Source organism: Gavia stellata, chromosome 10 (genome assembly GCF_030936135.1).
Source record: "Gavia stellata isolate bGavSte3 chromosome 10, bGavSte3.hap2, whole genome shotgun sequence".
NCBI classification, from domain to species: Eukaryota; Metazoa; Chordata; class Aves; order Gaviiformes; family Gaviidae; genus Gavia; species Gavia stellata.
Genome location: NC_082603.1, coordinates 10772695 through 10788740, shown reverse-complemented (window position 1 = coordinate 10788740; position 16046 = coordinate 10772695). Strand labels below are relative to the sequence as shown.

Below are 16046 nucleotides of genomic sequence, written 5' to 3'. Positions count from 1 at the left end.
GATGGATTAAAGGTAACAATGGCAAAATTTTTTTTAATCCCCTGTAAGCATTTTGATCATGTTTAAATGTTGGTCCTTTTATATGAAAGAATAAGGTGAAATAAACTCAATATTTTGTCACTGTTATATGAGATAATGTGTTTTAAATGTGAGCTGTATAGGTTGATATTTTAGATGGAAGTCTTTAAGTAAAGTTGTCTTTTTAGGGGAAATTCTTTGCTGTAAGGAGAAGTTAGGAAGTGTACTGTAAATGTAGAAGTACTCAGTCCTACGTGTAATTTTGTTTGCTATGGAAAAGTAAAGTTCTTTTGTCTTAACATTGCTTGCTTCACAGGATTTCTTGCAGGGGTGCTCACGCTAAGTTTTGACTTCTGCCCCTTTTTTTTAAACAGCATGGAAACACACTATTCTGTATGTCTTTCAGTTTTAAAGCTGATGAAAGATAAACCGATGAGGCAATTTTTTTTTCATCACATTTGTGCACAGCTCATTCTACTTTTTGTTTTGAAATATTTTGTAAATTAAATTTATTTAGAAAAATACCTGGCTTTGCTTGATTTGTTTTTTTTTTAGTATGAGGGGAGCTTTTTAGCGTGGAGGTCTGCTAAACCCATTTTTGGGGGGTTTTCTGATTTTGAAGCATCGCTCCAGCTCTCCGAAGCCAAGCCCAAGGCCACCGCCCGTTACCAGTTCCGCACCGGGCCCTCGGAAGCCTCCCGCGCAGAGGGGGCGGGGCCGCTCCCTCCCGCTGAAGCGCGGCGGCGCCTCTCTCCTGCCCCGGCGAGGTCGGGCCGTTTAAATAAAACCCCCAGCGCCCATTGGCGGAGAAGTGAGGGGGCGGGGTGGGACGGCTTCGCGCGGGGATTGGCGGGGGCGCCGGGTTTGAACGGGCGGGCGGCGGCGCGGCGGTTGGTGCGCTGGCGGAGCGCTGGCGGAGCGCTGGCTGCGTGGAGGGCTGGAGCTGGTGCCGCTCGGCGGTTCTGCCCCGGGCATGGCCGCGGCTTTCTTCCCTGGAGCGGCGGTGTGGGAGCTGAGCTCCGCCGCCAGCCCTAGGCGGCGGCGCTGGGCCGCGCGGGGGGGTGAGGAAGATGCGGACAAAGCCCCCGCTGTGCTGGTCCTCAGCCACTTCTCCCGGCCGCCGTTCCTCAGCTTCGGCAGCCTGCGTGTCGGCGCCTCCCGCACGCGCCTCCTGGGCATCGACAACCCCAACGCGGAGGACGCCGAGGTGGTCGTCGACCGCTTCCCGGCTTCTGCCCGCGGCTTCAGCATTGAGCATCGCCGCTTTTCTGTGCAGGTACCGGGCGGGGGGGGGGGGGGGGGGCGCGGGGGCCGCGAAGCTGGAGCGGTGGGTGTGTGACACAGGAGGGGACCCCGAGCCGTGCCCTGCGGGCAGGGGTGCTGGGCCCTTCCAAGGGCTGGAGGCGAAGGCGGGACTGGGCAGCTCCCCGCCTGAGCCGCTCCCCGCCTGAGCCGCTCGCTCTTCGGCGGCAGAGAAAAGCCCCTCCGCCGGCGTGAGGAGTGTTACCGGTTTGCAGCGTAATCCCCCCCCGGGAGAAGTCACGCCTCACCTGGCCGCGTAGTACTACGTTCTTGGGTAGCCGTACCCCGAAAGCTGCACCTCTGCTGTGGGCGGTGTTTGTGGGTGCTGTGTTCAGGCCTCACGGTTCGCGTTAAAGGGAAGAGCTGGAGCTTTAGAGGGCGGGATTAGGCCTCTCGGGGCCTGGGAGCTGTCACAGGCTATGAAGGCAGTAAACCCTGGCTCAGCAGAGCTTTTTTTTGCAGTAAGGTGCCAAACGATAATAATAATTGTTCTCTGGGAGTGTGGGTTTTAAAGACTGAGACAGAAGAATAAGAGGTGTTTAAAAAGTGACCTCTCGCAAAGCTGGAGAACATCTGTTTAGTTTAGGAAAAAGGCTGAGGGAGCTTGTTGTGAAGAGGATACTAATTCACTCTTCTGCGTGTTAATTAATAATACAATAGAGAGCAAAGCAGGCTTCATCCAGGAATAAAGCTTTACGGTTCCCAAGGAAATCCAGACTATGGTTAATCCAGTCAATGCCGATTTTTAAAAGGACAGTTTAGACAAACATGGACCTATGGTCATCTCGAAACTCCAGAGTCTTCGGGAGGGAGGAAGAACCTCTGGAGATGTCTCGCAACAACGTGCTTATAAAAACAGGCTGGACTCTCACTGCGAAGAATTTGAATAGCAACTTCCTATAGTAATTAACGAATATTAACTGTTGTTGACCAGCTTTACTCTATAAGCACATACTGAATTAGTTTGTGTGTTTTCATTAAATGCATCTGCCCGAGGAGGTGAAACTTCTAATTCATATGCTCCAGAGATTGGTCATTTTCACACCCTCTTTTTTGATTTTTGTCTGAGGTATAACCATTCTTTGGTCTGTTAGTATTGCTATCAGCAGAGCACCAAAATGGTTCTGTAGGGGTCACAGTGCATGAAGAATCTTTTACACAGATCATACATAGCTCCATGACTTCCTTATTTGCAGTGTCTTCATTTTCATTCCATGAACTTCAGTGTCACATCTCATCTTTGCAGGTCATTTGACTAAAAAATTTTACACTTGTACTTAGATTCAGCTAAGGTCCTAAAAATTAACCCCTGATTGTTAGTCCAAATATAATTGTCTCAAAATTACTTTAGAGAACTTATTTGGGTAATATGTGCAAAAAATTATGTAATTTCTTCTACTTACCTTTACTCAAATCTTTTCTTTTCTGCTGTGTGTTATATGTGTTCTCCCTTGCTTTCCATCATAGCTTCGTTAAGAGGTGTATGCCCTTTTGTAAGACAACATTTTTTGATAAAGATTGCTTAAATTTACATGTTAGAGGGGAAAACTGATGTTTAAACATTTAACAATTGTTCATCATCTCATGTTGTTGGAATATATGTTACTTCTGTATAGTGTTTCTCGTTTGATTTCATTACTGTCTTTGATGTTATGTAAGTGTACCTAAGTGCTAGGTATTAAACACTTCTTTTTCTCTAATAGTCAGGACAAAGAATCTTCGTTTCTGTAACATGGACACCATTAGAAGAAGGAAAAGTCCGAGAACTGATAACTTTTGTTATCAATGGTATTGTAAAGCATCAAGCTGTACTCCTGGGTGTGGCTGAGCAGCCTCTGAAGAAAAAGGTAAATGTGTGTTTATTATGTGTCTTAATTCTATTACTTTGGCACAGCTAACACAGATACTGTTTTTATTATTGGAAAGCTCGATGAAGGAGAAATAAAAATTGATACAAGATGCTGCCTGTGGGAATGCTCATTGACTTCAAAATTTTTCAGCTGGGTTGGAAAGTAGATACTGGTGCATTACAGGTTAGAGAATAAAACTAAAACATGACCAAAAAAGCTGTTTTCAAGCCTGGATGTAACTTACGGTGAATTTTGGACTCGGTGTTCTTTTTGTATTATTTTTAAACTTTGAATGAATACATTAGTAACGTTCACTTTTACACATAGAAGTATGTAGAAAGTCAGCATACTAACTTTTACTTATGGTTCTTTTTCAGAAGAGTCTTTGGGATACTATAAAAAAGAAAAACTCTTCAGAAACATCTGTTTCAATAAAAGTTAAAAAAAGTAATTTGAAAGTTAAAAATGTTAATAAAACCTTTCAAGTTTCCCAGGTGGATAGAATTAGAAGCCCTCTTCAGCCATGTGAAAATCAGAACACAATGCAAAATAGTATATCTCCAGGAAATGACTCTTTCGTTGACTCAGAAAATAAATTGCCTATATCTCCTATTACACCAATGCTAGAAGAACATCGTAATACTGTTTGCACACCACTTTCAATGAGAAGATCTACTACATTCTCAGATATTGCTGCCACTGTAAATGAGGAGTTACTGCCAGAAATAGACAGCTGTAATGTCAAGAAATTTGTTGATGAGGACAATGAATTAAAGTCTGAAAGTGCATGCAGTTTTACTGGATTAGCACAACTGCCAATTTCAAACAATGAAGTAATTCTTAATTGTACACGCTCACCAGTTTGCACTCCAGAACACTCAGCATCTGTGCCTGTTTTAAGTGCAAGGAGAATTTTAAGTCCAGATTCTTTTGTAAATGACAGTTATCAGGTGGCTGTAGATATAATGGAGCAGCCTGTTCCAATTCTGTCCCCTGATCAATTTGTGAAAGACAGCTTGTCAGATAAGCAATCAAAGACTCCCAAACTTGAGGCGGCTTTAATATCGTCTACTACAGAGACTTACGTTGTGAAGAAATTCCTACCCTCAAAATGGAAAAGAAATGGAGACAGAGAGGCAAAAACACACGTTCATATAGAACACAACTTGAATGAAGTCTTTGAGATGCATAATGCAGAATCACAGGTATTTCATTATGACAAACCCAAAGAAAATCACTTTGGTTTACCTTCTACAGAGGAACTTCAGACTCGCAATTCTTCTCAGAGAGACCAACCAAAAAAGCGTCCAGTTCTTTCTGCCACTGTCATCAAAAATAAGCCTGAAGCTGCTGAAGAAAAAAGAATGGAAATCATCCAGCCAAAATCTAAAAAATGCCTTAGTAAAGCAATAATGGAATGTGCTAATGTGGTGCCTGTACGTACAAAAGCAGAAATATCTAAACACCTTCCAGTTATAAGTCCCATTTCAGCTGAAAATGTGTGTCACAATGACAAAGTAAATTCGTCTCCTACTGGATCAACTTCCTTGTGTCGTAAGAGGAAAAGTGAAATACGTGTAGAAATTAGTAGAGTTCCAGCCCCAGTGTATGTGGAAGAAGTGGAAAGAAAAAGAACTCTTACATCCAGCGTGGACAATAAAACACATACTATTTTGAGACCATCAGCCTCCAAACCTGCAAACCGAGAGAGAGTAGGGCAGAGAAAGAAAGCTGGTGAGCACTATTTCCTTCATTTACCATTTTCTGAAAGATGCCTTGGATTGTGAAAATTGTATAGCAAACTGAACTGTCTAGCAGCCGTCAGGAATATTTCATATCTCTGAAATGTGGGCCTTTGCAATTTGTTAGATATTATCTGCATTTTAAATATTTGAAAACTAGGTCAGGGTTTTGGTTATAATTGGCTTCAAATTTACTTTATTTGTTTGTAAACCTTGTTAATGACAGTAACAGGAAAAGTATCTGGCAGTTCTCAAGCAGATCCCTTGTTAATGTAATTCAAATTTGCTAGAAACTTACTTGCTGCACGAGATTTCTGTCATATATACACTTACCATTGTGAATATTTGACTCCATTGCTGTTGTCATGTGTTTTCAACTATGTAGTTCCTAAGTCTCATTCATGCTGCCTGCTTTCTACTGTCTGTAATTAGCTTGTCAGCCTTGTGTAGATCTTTCTGCCTTTACAGTTCGCCAGTACTTTGTTGCTTGGAGATCAGAAGTTGACTTCTTGTAGTTCAATGTATTTTGGGTTTTCTAAATGTTCCATTCCCAAATATGCTCTGGAATAGAAAAAAGAATGAGGGTCTGTAATTGAAAGAAACAGATTTGTGGAATCTTCATGCAGTCCCTGCAATATAACTAACAGGACAAATTCATTACGGCTTTTAGATCAAAATAACATATGCTGCTTTCTTCAGGTCAAATAATCTGTTCTGTGATCTAGATTTGATTTGGGGCTTTCAGTAACGCACTTTGATTTCAGGCTTTTTAATATAGTCTACATAAAAACATAACATGCTAACAGCATTAGTGTGCAGCAGGAAAAGATGCATTATCTACCGCGTTATTTCTATTCATCCATTAGGGTAAGGATAGATGGGCTGGGCAAGGAAGTATTCTGTGACCCAAAATTACTTTGGTATCTCTTAATCCTAGTTACAAAACACAAAAGTTATGACAGCTTTGAGTTACGTTCTTCGTGACAATTTTTTTTGAGAAATATAACCTGTTATTCTTTTAATTGCATGGGCGTTGTCTCTAGGCTTCACGAAGAAAAAACTGTATTTCACTACTAAAAGTGAACTTTGAAATGCCCATCATTAATTTAATCCATTTGAGATCTAACTTTATTAAAAATTACCAGAATGTATTTAAAATTTATTAGAAGTGCATGAGAGATTGGAATAACTTCTTCACTTCTCTAGAAGTGAACGTTCTATGAAAAACACTAATTCAGCTAAGCAGGAGAGTGCAACCTGTAATTTATGATCTCTGTCTTTTTTGTTTCTGAAGTACCATCTTGTCAGGGGGTGTCAGACAGCAACTACAGTCCACCTGCAACAGCATATGTTTTTAATCCTCCATTTGGTGTCAACGTAACAAAATGACTGCGCTAAAAATGTGTAATTTTACATGTTGAGGGTTCAGAAAGCCTAGATCTGCATTTTTTCCTTGTGTTTTATGTAAGTCCTTCTACTGCTATGTGGTGGGTAATACTTACTAGCTAGTGCCTTGGTGGCTAAACTAACACAAGTCAGGCTGCTCTGGAATGAGTATCAATATATTATGCAATCTAACTGGGAAGAGGTGAGTCAAGCCCTAAAAAGTCATACGTCTTACCCCAGATAGTTATAGAATACACACTTTCACATGTTCTAATTAATGTTTTTACCAAATAGCTTAGTGTTTCTAGCCATATGATAATGAATTGCAAACAGCACATTTCCTTAGTGTATGGAAGAACTGTGAAATACAATAGTCCTTATTTACTCTTAGCTATTTTTCCCTTTTAGTTGTAGTCAAACTAGTTTGCTTAGCTTTTTCCATCAACAGATTATTGGTATTTTATATGGCTTCATGGGGAGTTACTCTAGTTCCGTGCTTTACAAGTGATATGAACCTTAATACATTAACTTTCACTGACATGTTTGTTGTTGATATTTGTGTGCTAATGCTTGTAGGTTCTTCACTTCAGAAAGCATCTAAAATGCCCAACAGAATTAGTAAACCTATCCCTGGATTGGCTCAGTCTCACCTGACATTTGTGAAACCACTGAAAACAGGTAGGCAGACTTCTGGTATTTCATAAAACAGTATACACCAAACTGAATGTCACAATTGTTGTACTGGTAGTGATTTGTAAGACTCAGCTGGATAGAGTTGAGATTAAATAGAAGATTGTACCTACAATGAATCAATATCTAGTAGAAAAATAGATGTAACCTTTTGTGTTCCATTTTGAGTACTCCTGAGAAAATTGGTTGCAACACATGGCCAGCTGAAGGTAAATGTAGGTAAATGTTACTTTCCTCCAGTTTTGCTGGTAAGTGTAAAAGCTACATTACAGATATGTTCCCAGCTGACTGATAGTTTTGAGTGGAATGCCTCTTCCATATCTGATAACATTTTAATACAACAACAGAATACCTAAGAGAGAACTTCTTACCAAAAAGATACTGATTTTGCAGAGCTAATAATACTAAGTTGATCTGATCAGAAAAATGCATCCATAAAATGGTTGTTCCTGGATGTAATCCAACTCAACTTGGTTTTGCCCCAAGGTGTGCGTTGCAAATGGCCTGGGTTCTAGAAATTTTGTCTTTATTCTAGTACTTAATGACTTAATTCATGTTAATGGTGGCTGATCTGCAAGACACTGAAGATTCTAACAATCATCTTTTTTCTGCTAAAGTGCTAAATGGAGTGTCAAACATTAATCCTTTCCACAATAAAATGTATATTAGTTATCAAACCTTTCAAGAACTGCAGAGACTTACCTTTTTTTTTTTTTTTTTGGTAAGTGATCCCAAGGCACCCAATGCCTTTTGCTGCTAAAAACATGTTTTATGATGAACGTTGGAAGGAGAAGCAGCAACGAGGTTTTACCTGGTGGTTAAATTTTGTACTTACCCCTGATGACTTCAGTGTAAAAACAAACACCTCACAAGGTAAGACTACAAGAATTTTCACTTTGTCTTTTAATGTTCTTAAACATTACATAATGTGCTTTATTAATGTTAATGAATAGTAGTACTAGCTTAACACTACTCCCACGTTGTCACTTTAGTTTGTGTGCCATTAAGTTCTTAGGTAAGAGTAGATTTTTGGCTGTTAATTTTTATGTATCACCTGTGTTTCCCTTTTCAGCCTTTGACTTAATACTGTGATAATCATAAACCAAATATTTGGTAATGTGTTTCAGTGGTGGTTATGCTGGAAAACATGGAATATGCTAAAGCAAAAGCAGTTCTCACATTGGAGACAGTGCTGTCCATCCCAGCAGAATTTTATAACTATCTAACCATTTTCAGAGTCATATTTTCCCCTTGTGATAAGTGTGGATGGCACACTTGTTCATGCCAAGCACACCATACCACACACCTGAATGGGGAGCGTGCTCTGCAACAAGAAGTACACGCTAGAACGTGTGGCTGCGGCACTCCTCAGTGGGTATTGAGTGGGGAAATCCCCACCTGCTGAAAAATATTATAGCTGTTGTCACTTTACTAACGTACTTTTTCCTCTACCTTTAGCTTCAATCTAAAAAATTGAAGATAGTACAATTGATCTTAAAACTGAATTCCTAACACTGCTCGCTTATGAGATAAGCGTTGTTATATTAAATATTTGACTAATATACATGGACTTGAGAATCTATGTTTAGTGCAACAGCTGATAAGCTTCCTGAGGGAATTAGTCAGAAGGAAATAACAAAATGTGAACCCAGAGAGGAAAAAGAATAAATGAGATGGGCAAAGCTACCTTTATTTGAGATGTAAATGCATACTTTTTGTGTATGTTTAAACAGTAAATGCAGCTGCTCTTATCTTGGGAGAAGAGAACCATCATAAAACTAGTGTTCCTAAAGCACCAACGAAAGATGAAGCATCTCTAAAAGCTTATACGGCTCGTCGTAAGCTGAACAAGTTACGACGTGATGCTTGCCGTTTGTTTACATCTGAAACAATGGTTAAAGCTATTAAGAAGCTGGAAGTTGAGATTGAAACTAAGCGTTTGCTAGTTCGTAGAGACAGACACCTCTGGAAAGATGTAGGTAAGAATGCCTGCATTTTGCATACTTTGCATCCTCTCTTTTCTTATAAGTAGAAAAAGGATTATTCGCACACTAAATTGATTTAAACTGAAATCTATTGATAGAAATTTTTGCTATAATATGAAGTGTTTGCTGGATGTAAATATTACAAGATGCTCTCTTGCAGGAGAGAGGCAGAAAGTCCTTAACTGGCTTTTATCTTACAACCCTTTGTGGCTGCGTATAGGTCTGGAGGTAAGTGCAGAATTTATGGTCTATAATCAAAGTTTAAAGGACATCTAGCAATTTTTTTAGTAGGGGATGTTTCAGGTTTCTTTGTACTTTCTGGTTGAATTCAGTGACAGCATGTTTACATCTCTTTTTTTTTTTTTTAAAGCAAGTCTGTTATAATAATTTAAAAGTGCTTACCTTCTTAAAAAGAAAAATATTTAATCAAAGAAAGTGGAAGTTAACTCCTTGACCAATAACACAAAAGCAGTTTCCGATCAGTTTCACTCTTTACTAAACTGGAGAAAATGCGGTTTTCTTAAGGAAGTTCCTGATTGATTCCTCAGATGCAGGTGATCATACATGTTTTGAAATGAGACTGGATATTCTGAGATTTCCTTTGTTTTTATCCTTCAGTGACTGATTTGAAAAACTGATTTTTAGAGACTAATTACCATTTACTACTTCAGAATTTCAGTAATGTGTGTTATTCAAAAAATCCTCATGGTATTTGAGGTAATTTTTAACGGTTCTGCTTTTTTCCCTTCCTTTCATATTAGACTGTTTATGGAGAACTGATAGCTTTGGAAAGTAATAGTGATGTTATGGGTTTAGCAGTATTTATCCTTAATCGCTTGCTTTGGAACCCTGACATTGCAGCTGAATACAGACATCCCACTGTGCCTCACCTTTACAGAGAAGGTAACTACTATTTCCAAAAATAGGTTACTTTTAGCACTTAATTTTTGAACGAGCACTTAACAGGTTCTCTCTTTTTAGGTCATGAAGAAGCTTTGTCAAAATTCACACTGAAAAAATTGCTGTTGTTAGTTTGCTTTCTGGATTGTGCCAAACAGTCCAGAATGATTGAGCATGACCCTTGCCTCTTTTGTAAGGATGCAGAGTTCAAGGTAAGAGAACTCTGATCTGATGTCTCCCTCCAATATTGTCCTAAGGCTCAATGTAGAATATACATTTTTTTTATTTTTTTATCCATGTACTTTTCTTTAACAAGTCTTGGCTGTTCAGCCTTTTGCATGAACATTCTCAACATATCATCTCATGGTCATGTAAGGAAATTCCCAAGGAAATTTTGAGGTGTTGGTCCTGTACGAAGGACTCCATTATCTTGTGTTATCTGGCTTCCCTCTCTAAATCTAAGCACTTTTTTAACTACCACTCTAGCATACTGCAGCTGATCTTAAACTGCAAGTTAGTTTGATGGGCTTTTCTGTTTGTTTTTTGTTATTTTGCTGTGATAAGAAAGACTATGCAACATCTTTCATACAAAGGCTTTGATTAACAAATACGTTCAAATAAAATCACCTTTTCTGGGGTTTGTACTATGTAGGCAGACAGACTGAAAAATAAGTATTCCTGAATTTGGTGGTGCTTTCAGTGACACGGTAGCCAGGTACGATTAAAATTAAAGCTGTGTGAACTGGCTAAAAATAATTAAAAAAAAAAAAAATTAAAAAATTGTAATTTTAAATACTAGGTAAGGAAATATGGAATGCAATTTGGGGGACAAGGGATGAAAATTGTATTCTACTTAGCAAATATTGCAGGGTTAAGATTTTTTCTTTTTTTTTTTCTTTAGGCTAGCAAAGACCTTCTGCTTGCATTTTCTCGGGACTTCCTGAGTGGTGAAGGTGACCTTTCCCGCCATCTTGCTTTCTTAGGACTACCTGTCAGTCATATTCAAACTCCACTTGACGAATTTGATTTTGCTGTAACCAATCTGGCTGTGGACTTACAATGTGGTATTCGTCTTGTGTGCGTTGATACAGAATTACTTTGAACTATTTATTTTCTTTTATGTAATACTTAATATGAGCTCAGCTAAGGCATTAAACTGAAATTCCCTTTGTTAGGAGAACAATGGAACTTCTCACCAAAAACTGGAATCTTTCAAAACAACTGAGAGTTCCTGCAATAAGTCGTCTACAGAAGATGCATAATGTTGACATTGTTCTTAATGTCCTTAAAGAGCGAGGAATTCACTTGAAAGATGAAAGTGGTAAGGCCTAGAAATCAGGGGTGTTCTAAGTGCATCAGAGGACTAGTGCACACTTTAATTTCTTGTTTTATTTGATAGGTGCTTCAATTGACTCCAGGGATATTGTGGATAGACACAGAGAACGAACATTGGCACTCCTGTGGAAAATTGTCTTTGCCTTCCAGGTATTATTCAATTACTGATTTTGTTTGTTTGTTACTAGTTACAAATGAGAGATAATGAAAACACCAGTCTTTCAGGAATATTTGTTGTCTGTGAAAGCCTCTACTAATCAAATTTTAGACTATGAAATATTCTGCTTTGTATGTTCAAAGTACCATGCAAACTTCACCTGCTACCTGTTCCCTAACAATAAAGTTTGGATAACATTTTAACTGTGCTTTTTCTTGTGTACATTTATACAAGTTTTTGGAAAAAACTTAACTTTTGAGTTTATGCTGTATGCCAACAGAATTGATAATTAAGAGTAAAATAATGTTGGTCTCAAAATGCTGGTATGATCTTACTAACTGAAAAGGACATTTTGAGGTTACACTGATAGACAATTACAGAGTAAGCTCTGAAGCTATAGCTTTTCTACTTTTTTCCATTTGTCTGAAACAGTCAATTTGAAAAAACATTCTTGAAATAAGAATGAAGATTTCTTAGGCATTACTGCAATGGCATTTCAAAGTCACTGGAAAAAATTGGTAGAGGAAGCAAAAATAGTTTTCTTAAGACTGTTTTAAGAGTTGCCTTGAGTCAGATAGTCTTTTGAAAATAAGTATCCAGCTGACAAATCCCGTTGGAAGGAACATGAAGTATGAAAGGTAAAATAAGATACAAGTTGAGGTGGAATTTCATCACTAAGTAGTCAGGAATATAAATACAATTAACTATATATAAAGCAAGAATTTCAAAGACTATACTCACTGAACTATCAGAGAGTCAGAAGAACATAATAAAAATAGAATTTAACTATTTTCTTACTTAACTACTGCTACAGTATTGAGTAGTTACCTTCCTCCAGTTAGTTTTCCTGTATGCATGTGTCAGTTACATTGATATTCATTAAAGAAATAATTTCAGTGAACAATGGCTTTATCTAAGCCCTGTGGATATGCTACTTGTTCTTCAAATCTTCTCACACCAACTCAAGTCCTCTCAGAATCCCTTTAATGAGGAAGAGTGGTACATAGGCTCAGTAGAAATGCAGGCGAGACTGAAATTGTTTCCTGTGAAAATATGGTGAAATTACATGGGCTATTTCAGGGAATTTCCCTTTTTCCCCCCACTAATGATGTAACCATTTTACACAGAACAGTGGGAGTGTGGGTTTAGGTTCTTTTATTTGAAGCAGTTGGTAGCGGACATTGCTATCTATGCTGGCAAGTCCAGATTATCTACTACTGATTCAGTGTGGCAGGTACTGCTAAGCAGTGAGAGTAGTTTCTCTTTAAAATGCCATATCTAAAGCCTCTGAATCCAGCTGCTATAAAGCATGACATGTCAGACTGTTGGTGACATAAATAAAATCTTTCCTGATAGGTGGATGTTTTTCTGAATGTGGAACAGTTAAAAGAAGAAATTGAGTTTTTAAAGAATGCACGCAAGACAAAAACACAATCGGGTGCTCTAAAGACTTTTCCAAATTGTGGAGTGCAAGAAGATAATAGTAGTAACTCCTCACTTCAAAGTTACAGTGAAAATGTGAAGCTGCTGATGGCATGGGTTAATGCCGTTTGTGGATTTTACAATATCAAGGTAAATAGTTTTGTGTACGTTTCAGCAAATGCATTTTTTGCTGTCATAAGAATGCTTATTCTTCATAGAGCAGAATTCTTCAAACTATCAAATGTGTAGTAGCATCCAATGGTAATTAGTTCTAAATATCCTTCTGGACTTTGTTTAATCTAATGTGAAATAACTGTATTTCTGTGGGTTTAGCTGCAGCTGTCCTTTTAAACAAATGTGAGCAAAAGGATCTCCCCTTCCAGTTAGTCTTATGCATAAAAATGCCTTTTAAAAATACAACATTTTTCCTGGAATATGGGGTGGTTTGAGTGTTTTTTTTAATAAGCATTCATCCTAAAAGTATTTGTGCATAACATTTTCACCATTTATAGGAACTGTGAGAATTAAACTAATGTTTGGGGTAAGGGGGATTCCTTTCCTCAAAGAGATGTTTAGAAGGGACACATTGTTTGTTCCTTCCAAGAAGAGAAGCCCTATTCAGAGACTTGTCTCTGGTCAGAATACAGTCACACCTGCTTTTTTTTCTGAAGGGCAAAATAGAGCACTTAAGACTGATGCAAGTTCAGGACTTATTTCTACACTGAATAGCTAGTGGAAAGGTACCTACAGAAGTTTCTCAGTGATCCTTCTGTAGAAAGATTACTTTCGTTTTGGTTTCTTAAATGTTTCCCTTGGAGATTCACTGTATAGTGATTCACACATCTTTGTTTCTGATTTCTCACAGCTGTATGTCACTGTACAATGAATGTTCAAAGGAAGCATTAGTTTCATAAATTTTTTTGTTCAAATAAAATTTGCACTTTGTCACTTTCAAAGGTACAAGATAACAAATTCCATATCCAGTTTATACCAATTAACTGGTAACAAAAAATTCAAGGAACTTGTATCTTACTGTATTTTATTTAACAGGTGGAAAATTTCACAGTGTGTTTCTCAGATGGTAGAGTATTATGTCATTTGATTCATCATTATCATCCATGCTACGTGCCTTTGGAAGCTGTGTGCCAACGTACAACTCAAACAGTGGAATGCTCAAGAACTCATACAGTGGGACTAAACTCTTCCTCCTCATTCTCTTCAGAGTCTGATACTTCTCTAAATGTTATGGAAGGAATGCTGGACCACAGTGAGTTATCTGATGCACAGAAATTCATGTTAAATCTATTTCTTTTATGCCCAATTTGATTTGACAAACATTTTCTCTTTGCAAAGCTGTAACTGCCTCAGTCCTATGCAAGGAACTCTTGGAGAATGAAAGGAAAAACTTCCAGCTGATCAATGCTGCAGTTTCTGACCTGGGTGGAATACCAGCAATGATTCATCACTCAGACATGTCAAATACAATTCCAGATGAGAAGGTAAGACGCATTTAGAGTTGATGTAAACATGTTCTGCTGTACTGTGAACGTGTCCTGCTCTTCCGTGTGGCCCTTAATTTGCTGTGTTTTGTTTTTATATAGGTTGTTATTACCTACGTATCATTTCTGTGTTCGCGGCTTCTAGATCTTCGGCAAGAAACTCGAGCTGCTCGATTAATTCAGTCTGCTTGGAGGAATTACAGGCTGAAAAGGGAACTGCAGCTTTCTCAGGTATTCTGCCTGTGCAAAATGCATAGTTTCTACTTTGAGAGGTACTAAATAAAGAATATAAATTCACTGTTTGGAGTATACAGGATTGTTAAAATAATATTGGTGTTTAAATTGAAGAGTACCATTTTTATTATCAAAATATATGTCCTCCTTTGTGTAATCTACTGAAGAACACTTCTGTTTAAGACTGTTCTGAAATAATTACATTTGTTTAAATGCTACTGTTCGTTCTTTTGTGTTCTGACTAGAGCATGACAGCCCTTAAGCCCTTTTCCCAATATTTCAAATATAAAATAGTTGCACTGCTTCCTTAAAACAGAAAGGGAGTATTTAATTTCTAATTCCTATTAATGTCTAGAAGATGAAAAGAGTATTCAGACTTCTTAATGGATTTAATATTTTTGTTCAGGAGCTAAACTTCACCAGTGTGTTGAGTTGAGTCTCATGAGTTCTGATATTTTGTTTCTTGCTTTTCTGGTAGTTTATACCAGATATTGTGATAGCTTTAAAACTATGACACCATTAAGGTTGATAAATGCTACCACTGTGTCTAACTGAGATATATATTATTCAGTGCTGGAACACTGTTCAACTGAAATATTCTAAGACTCTGTGGTGTAGAAGGGGGCAGAGGTTATATTTATGTAGGGTTTTTTCACCAATAAGCCTAATTTTTGAGATTGCTTTAGATAATTATTTTAATACATCAAAAATTTGAGTGAAAATTCCAATCCTAACTGTTCAGTGGAAATTTACTCTTTGTAGGAAAGAGACAGAGCTGCTCGGATAATTCAAAAATCTGCAATAAACTTCTTGTCTTGTCGACGCATCCTGAAGAAAGTGAATGCAGCAGTTTTCATCCAAAAGCACTGGAGAAGATACTTAGCCAGGATGATTTTTTTAAATCTGAAAAAGACAAAATTGGAGGAAGCCAGAAGTAAATCTGCCACAGTCATTCAGGTAATATGATCTAAAGTGAAATTACAGAGCAAAGAAACCCTCTGAAACCTGTAAGAAAAAGACTTGCTCAGGGTTATTTTTTCTGCTTGCAGCAACTGAAGTCTTCACGAAAATGTAATACCTTTTTTTTTTTCTCTTTTGAGACGTTTTGGTAACTTTCTGTCTTCAGAGAGAAACGGTAATGTGCTATTAAATTGACAATTCATGAATATTTTTGTATACCATAAACATTAAAATGCCGGGTGTTAAACCAGTCAACATAAGGACTAATCAGATTGTGTTGGCTTGCCTCTTTGCAGCTGCTGAACGTTACTGAAGAAGCTTTAAAAAAAATACTCTCCTAGTGTTATGACACCTGTGGTGGGCATGTTCAGAATGGCAGACATTAGTTACCAATTGATAGTTGGGTAGTTAAATCAGTTTCTCAAGATACTTTCCCCACTATTACCCAAAGCTAAGTATTACATCCTTAAGACTTTTTTTTTTTAATGGAGATTAAAGAATCGCTGATTTATCAAATAGTTTGAAAGGGAATCTTCTGTTGCGAGAGCGAATTTAGCTTTTTCCCA

General features: G+C 38.0%; 1 protein-coding gene across 1 annotated transcript in view; it reads left to right on the top strand.

Moving 5' to 3' along the window:
* Positions 1–991: 991 nt before the first annotated feature.
* The window catches only part of ASPM (assembly factor for spindle microtubules), a 30474-nt gene continuing 15419 nt past the window's right edge, over positions 992–16046 (top strand). Inside the window, exons 1-17 of the mRNA XM_059821667.1 lie at positions 992–1294; positions 3024–3167; positions 3548–4904; positions 6875–6976; positions 7715–7861; positions 8722–8967; positions 9134–9201; positions 9735–9876; positions 9955–10085; positions 10775–10950; positions 11049–11194; positions 11273–11358; positions 12722–12937; positions 13838–14054; positions 14141–14286; positions 14389–14517; positions 15283–15485. Of these exons, the coding sequence (XP_059677650.1) occupies positions 992–1294; positions 3024–3167; positions 3548–4904; positions 6875–6976; positions 7715–7861; positions 8722–8967; positions 9134–9201; positions 9735–9876; positions 9955–10085; positions 10775–10950; positions 11049–11194; positions 11273–11358; positions 12722–12937; positions 13838–14054; positions 14141–14286; positions 14389–14517; positions 15283–15485 (3959 nt within the window). The remainder of the gene's footprint in view (positions 1295–3023; positions 3168–3547; positions 4905–6874; positions 6977–7714; positions 7862–8721; positions 8968–9133; positions 9202–9734; positions 9877–9954; positions 10086–10774; positions 10951–11048; positions 11195–11272; positions 11359–12721; positions 12938–13837; positions 14055–14140; positions 14287–14388; positions 14518–15282; positions 15486–16046) is intronic.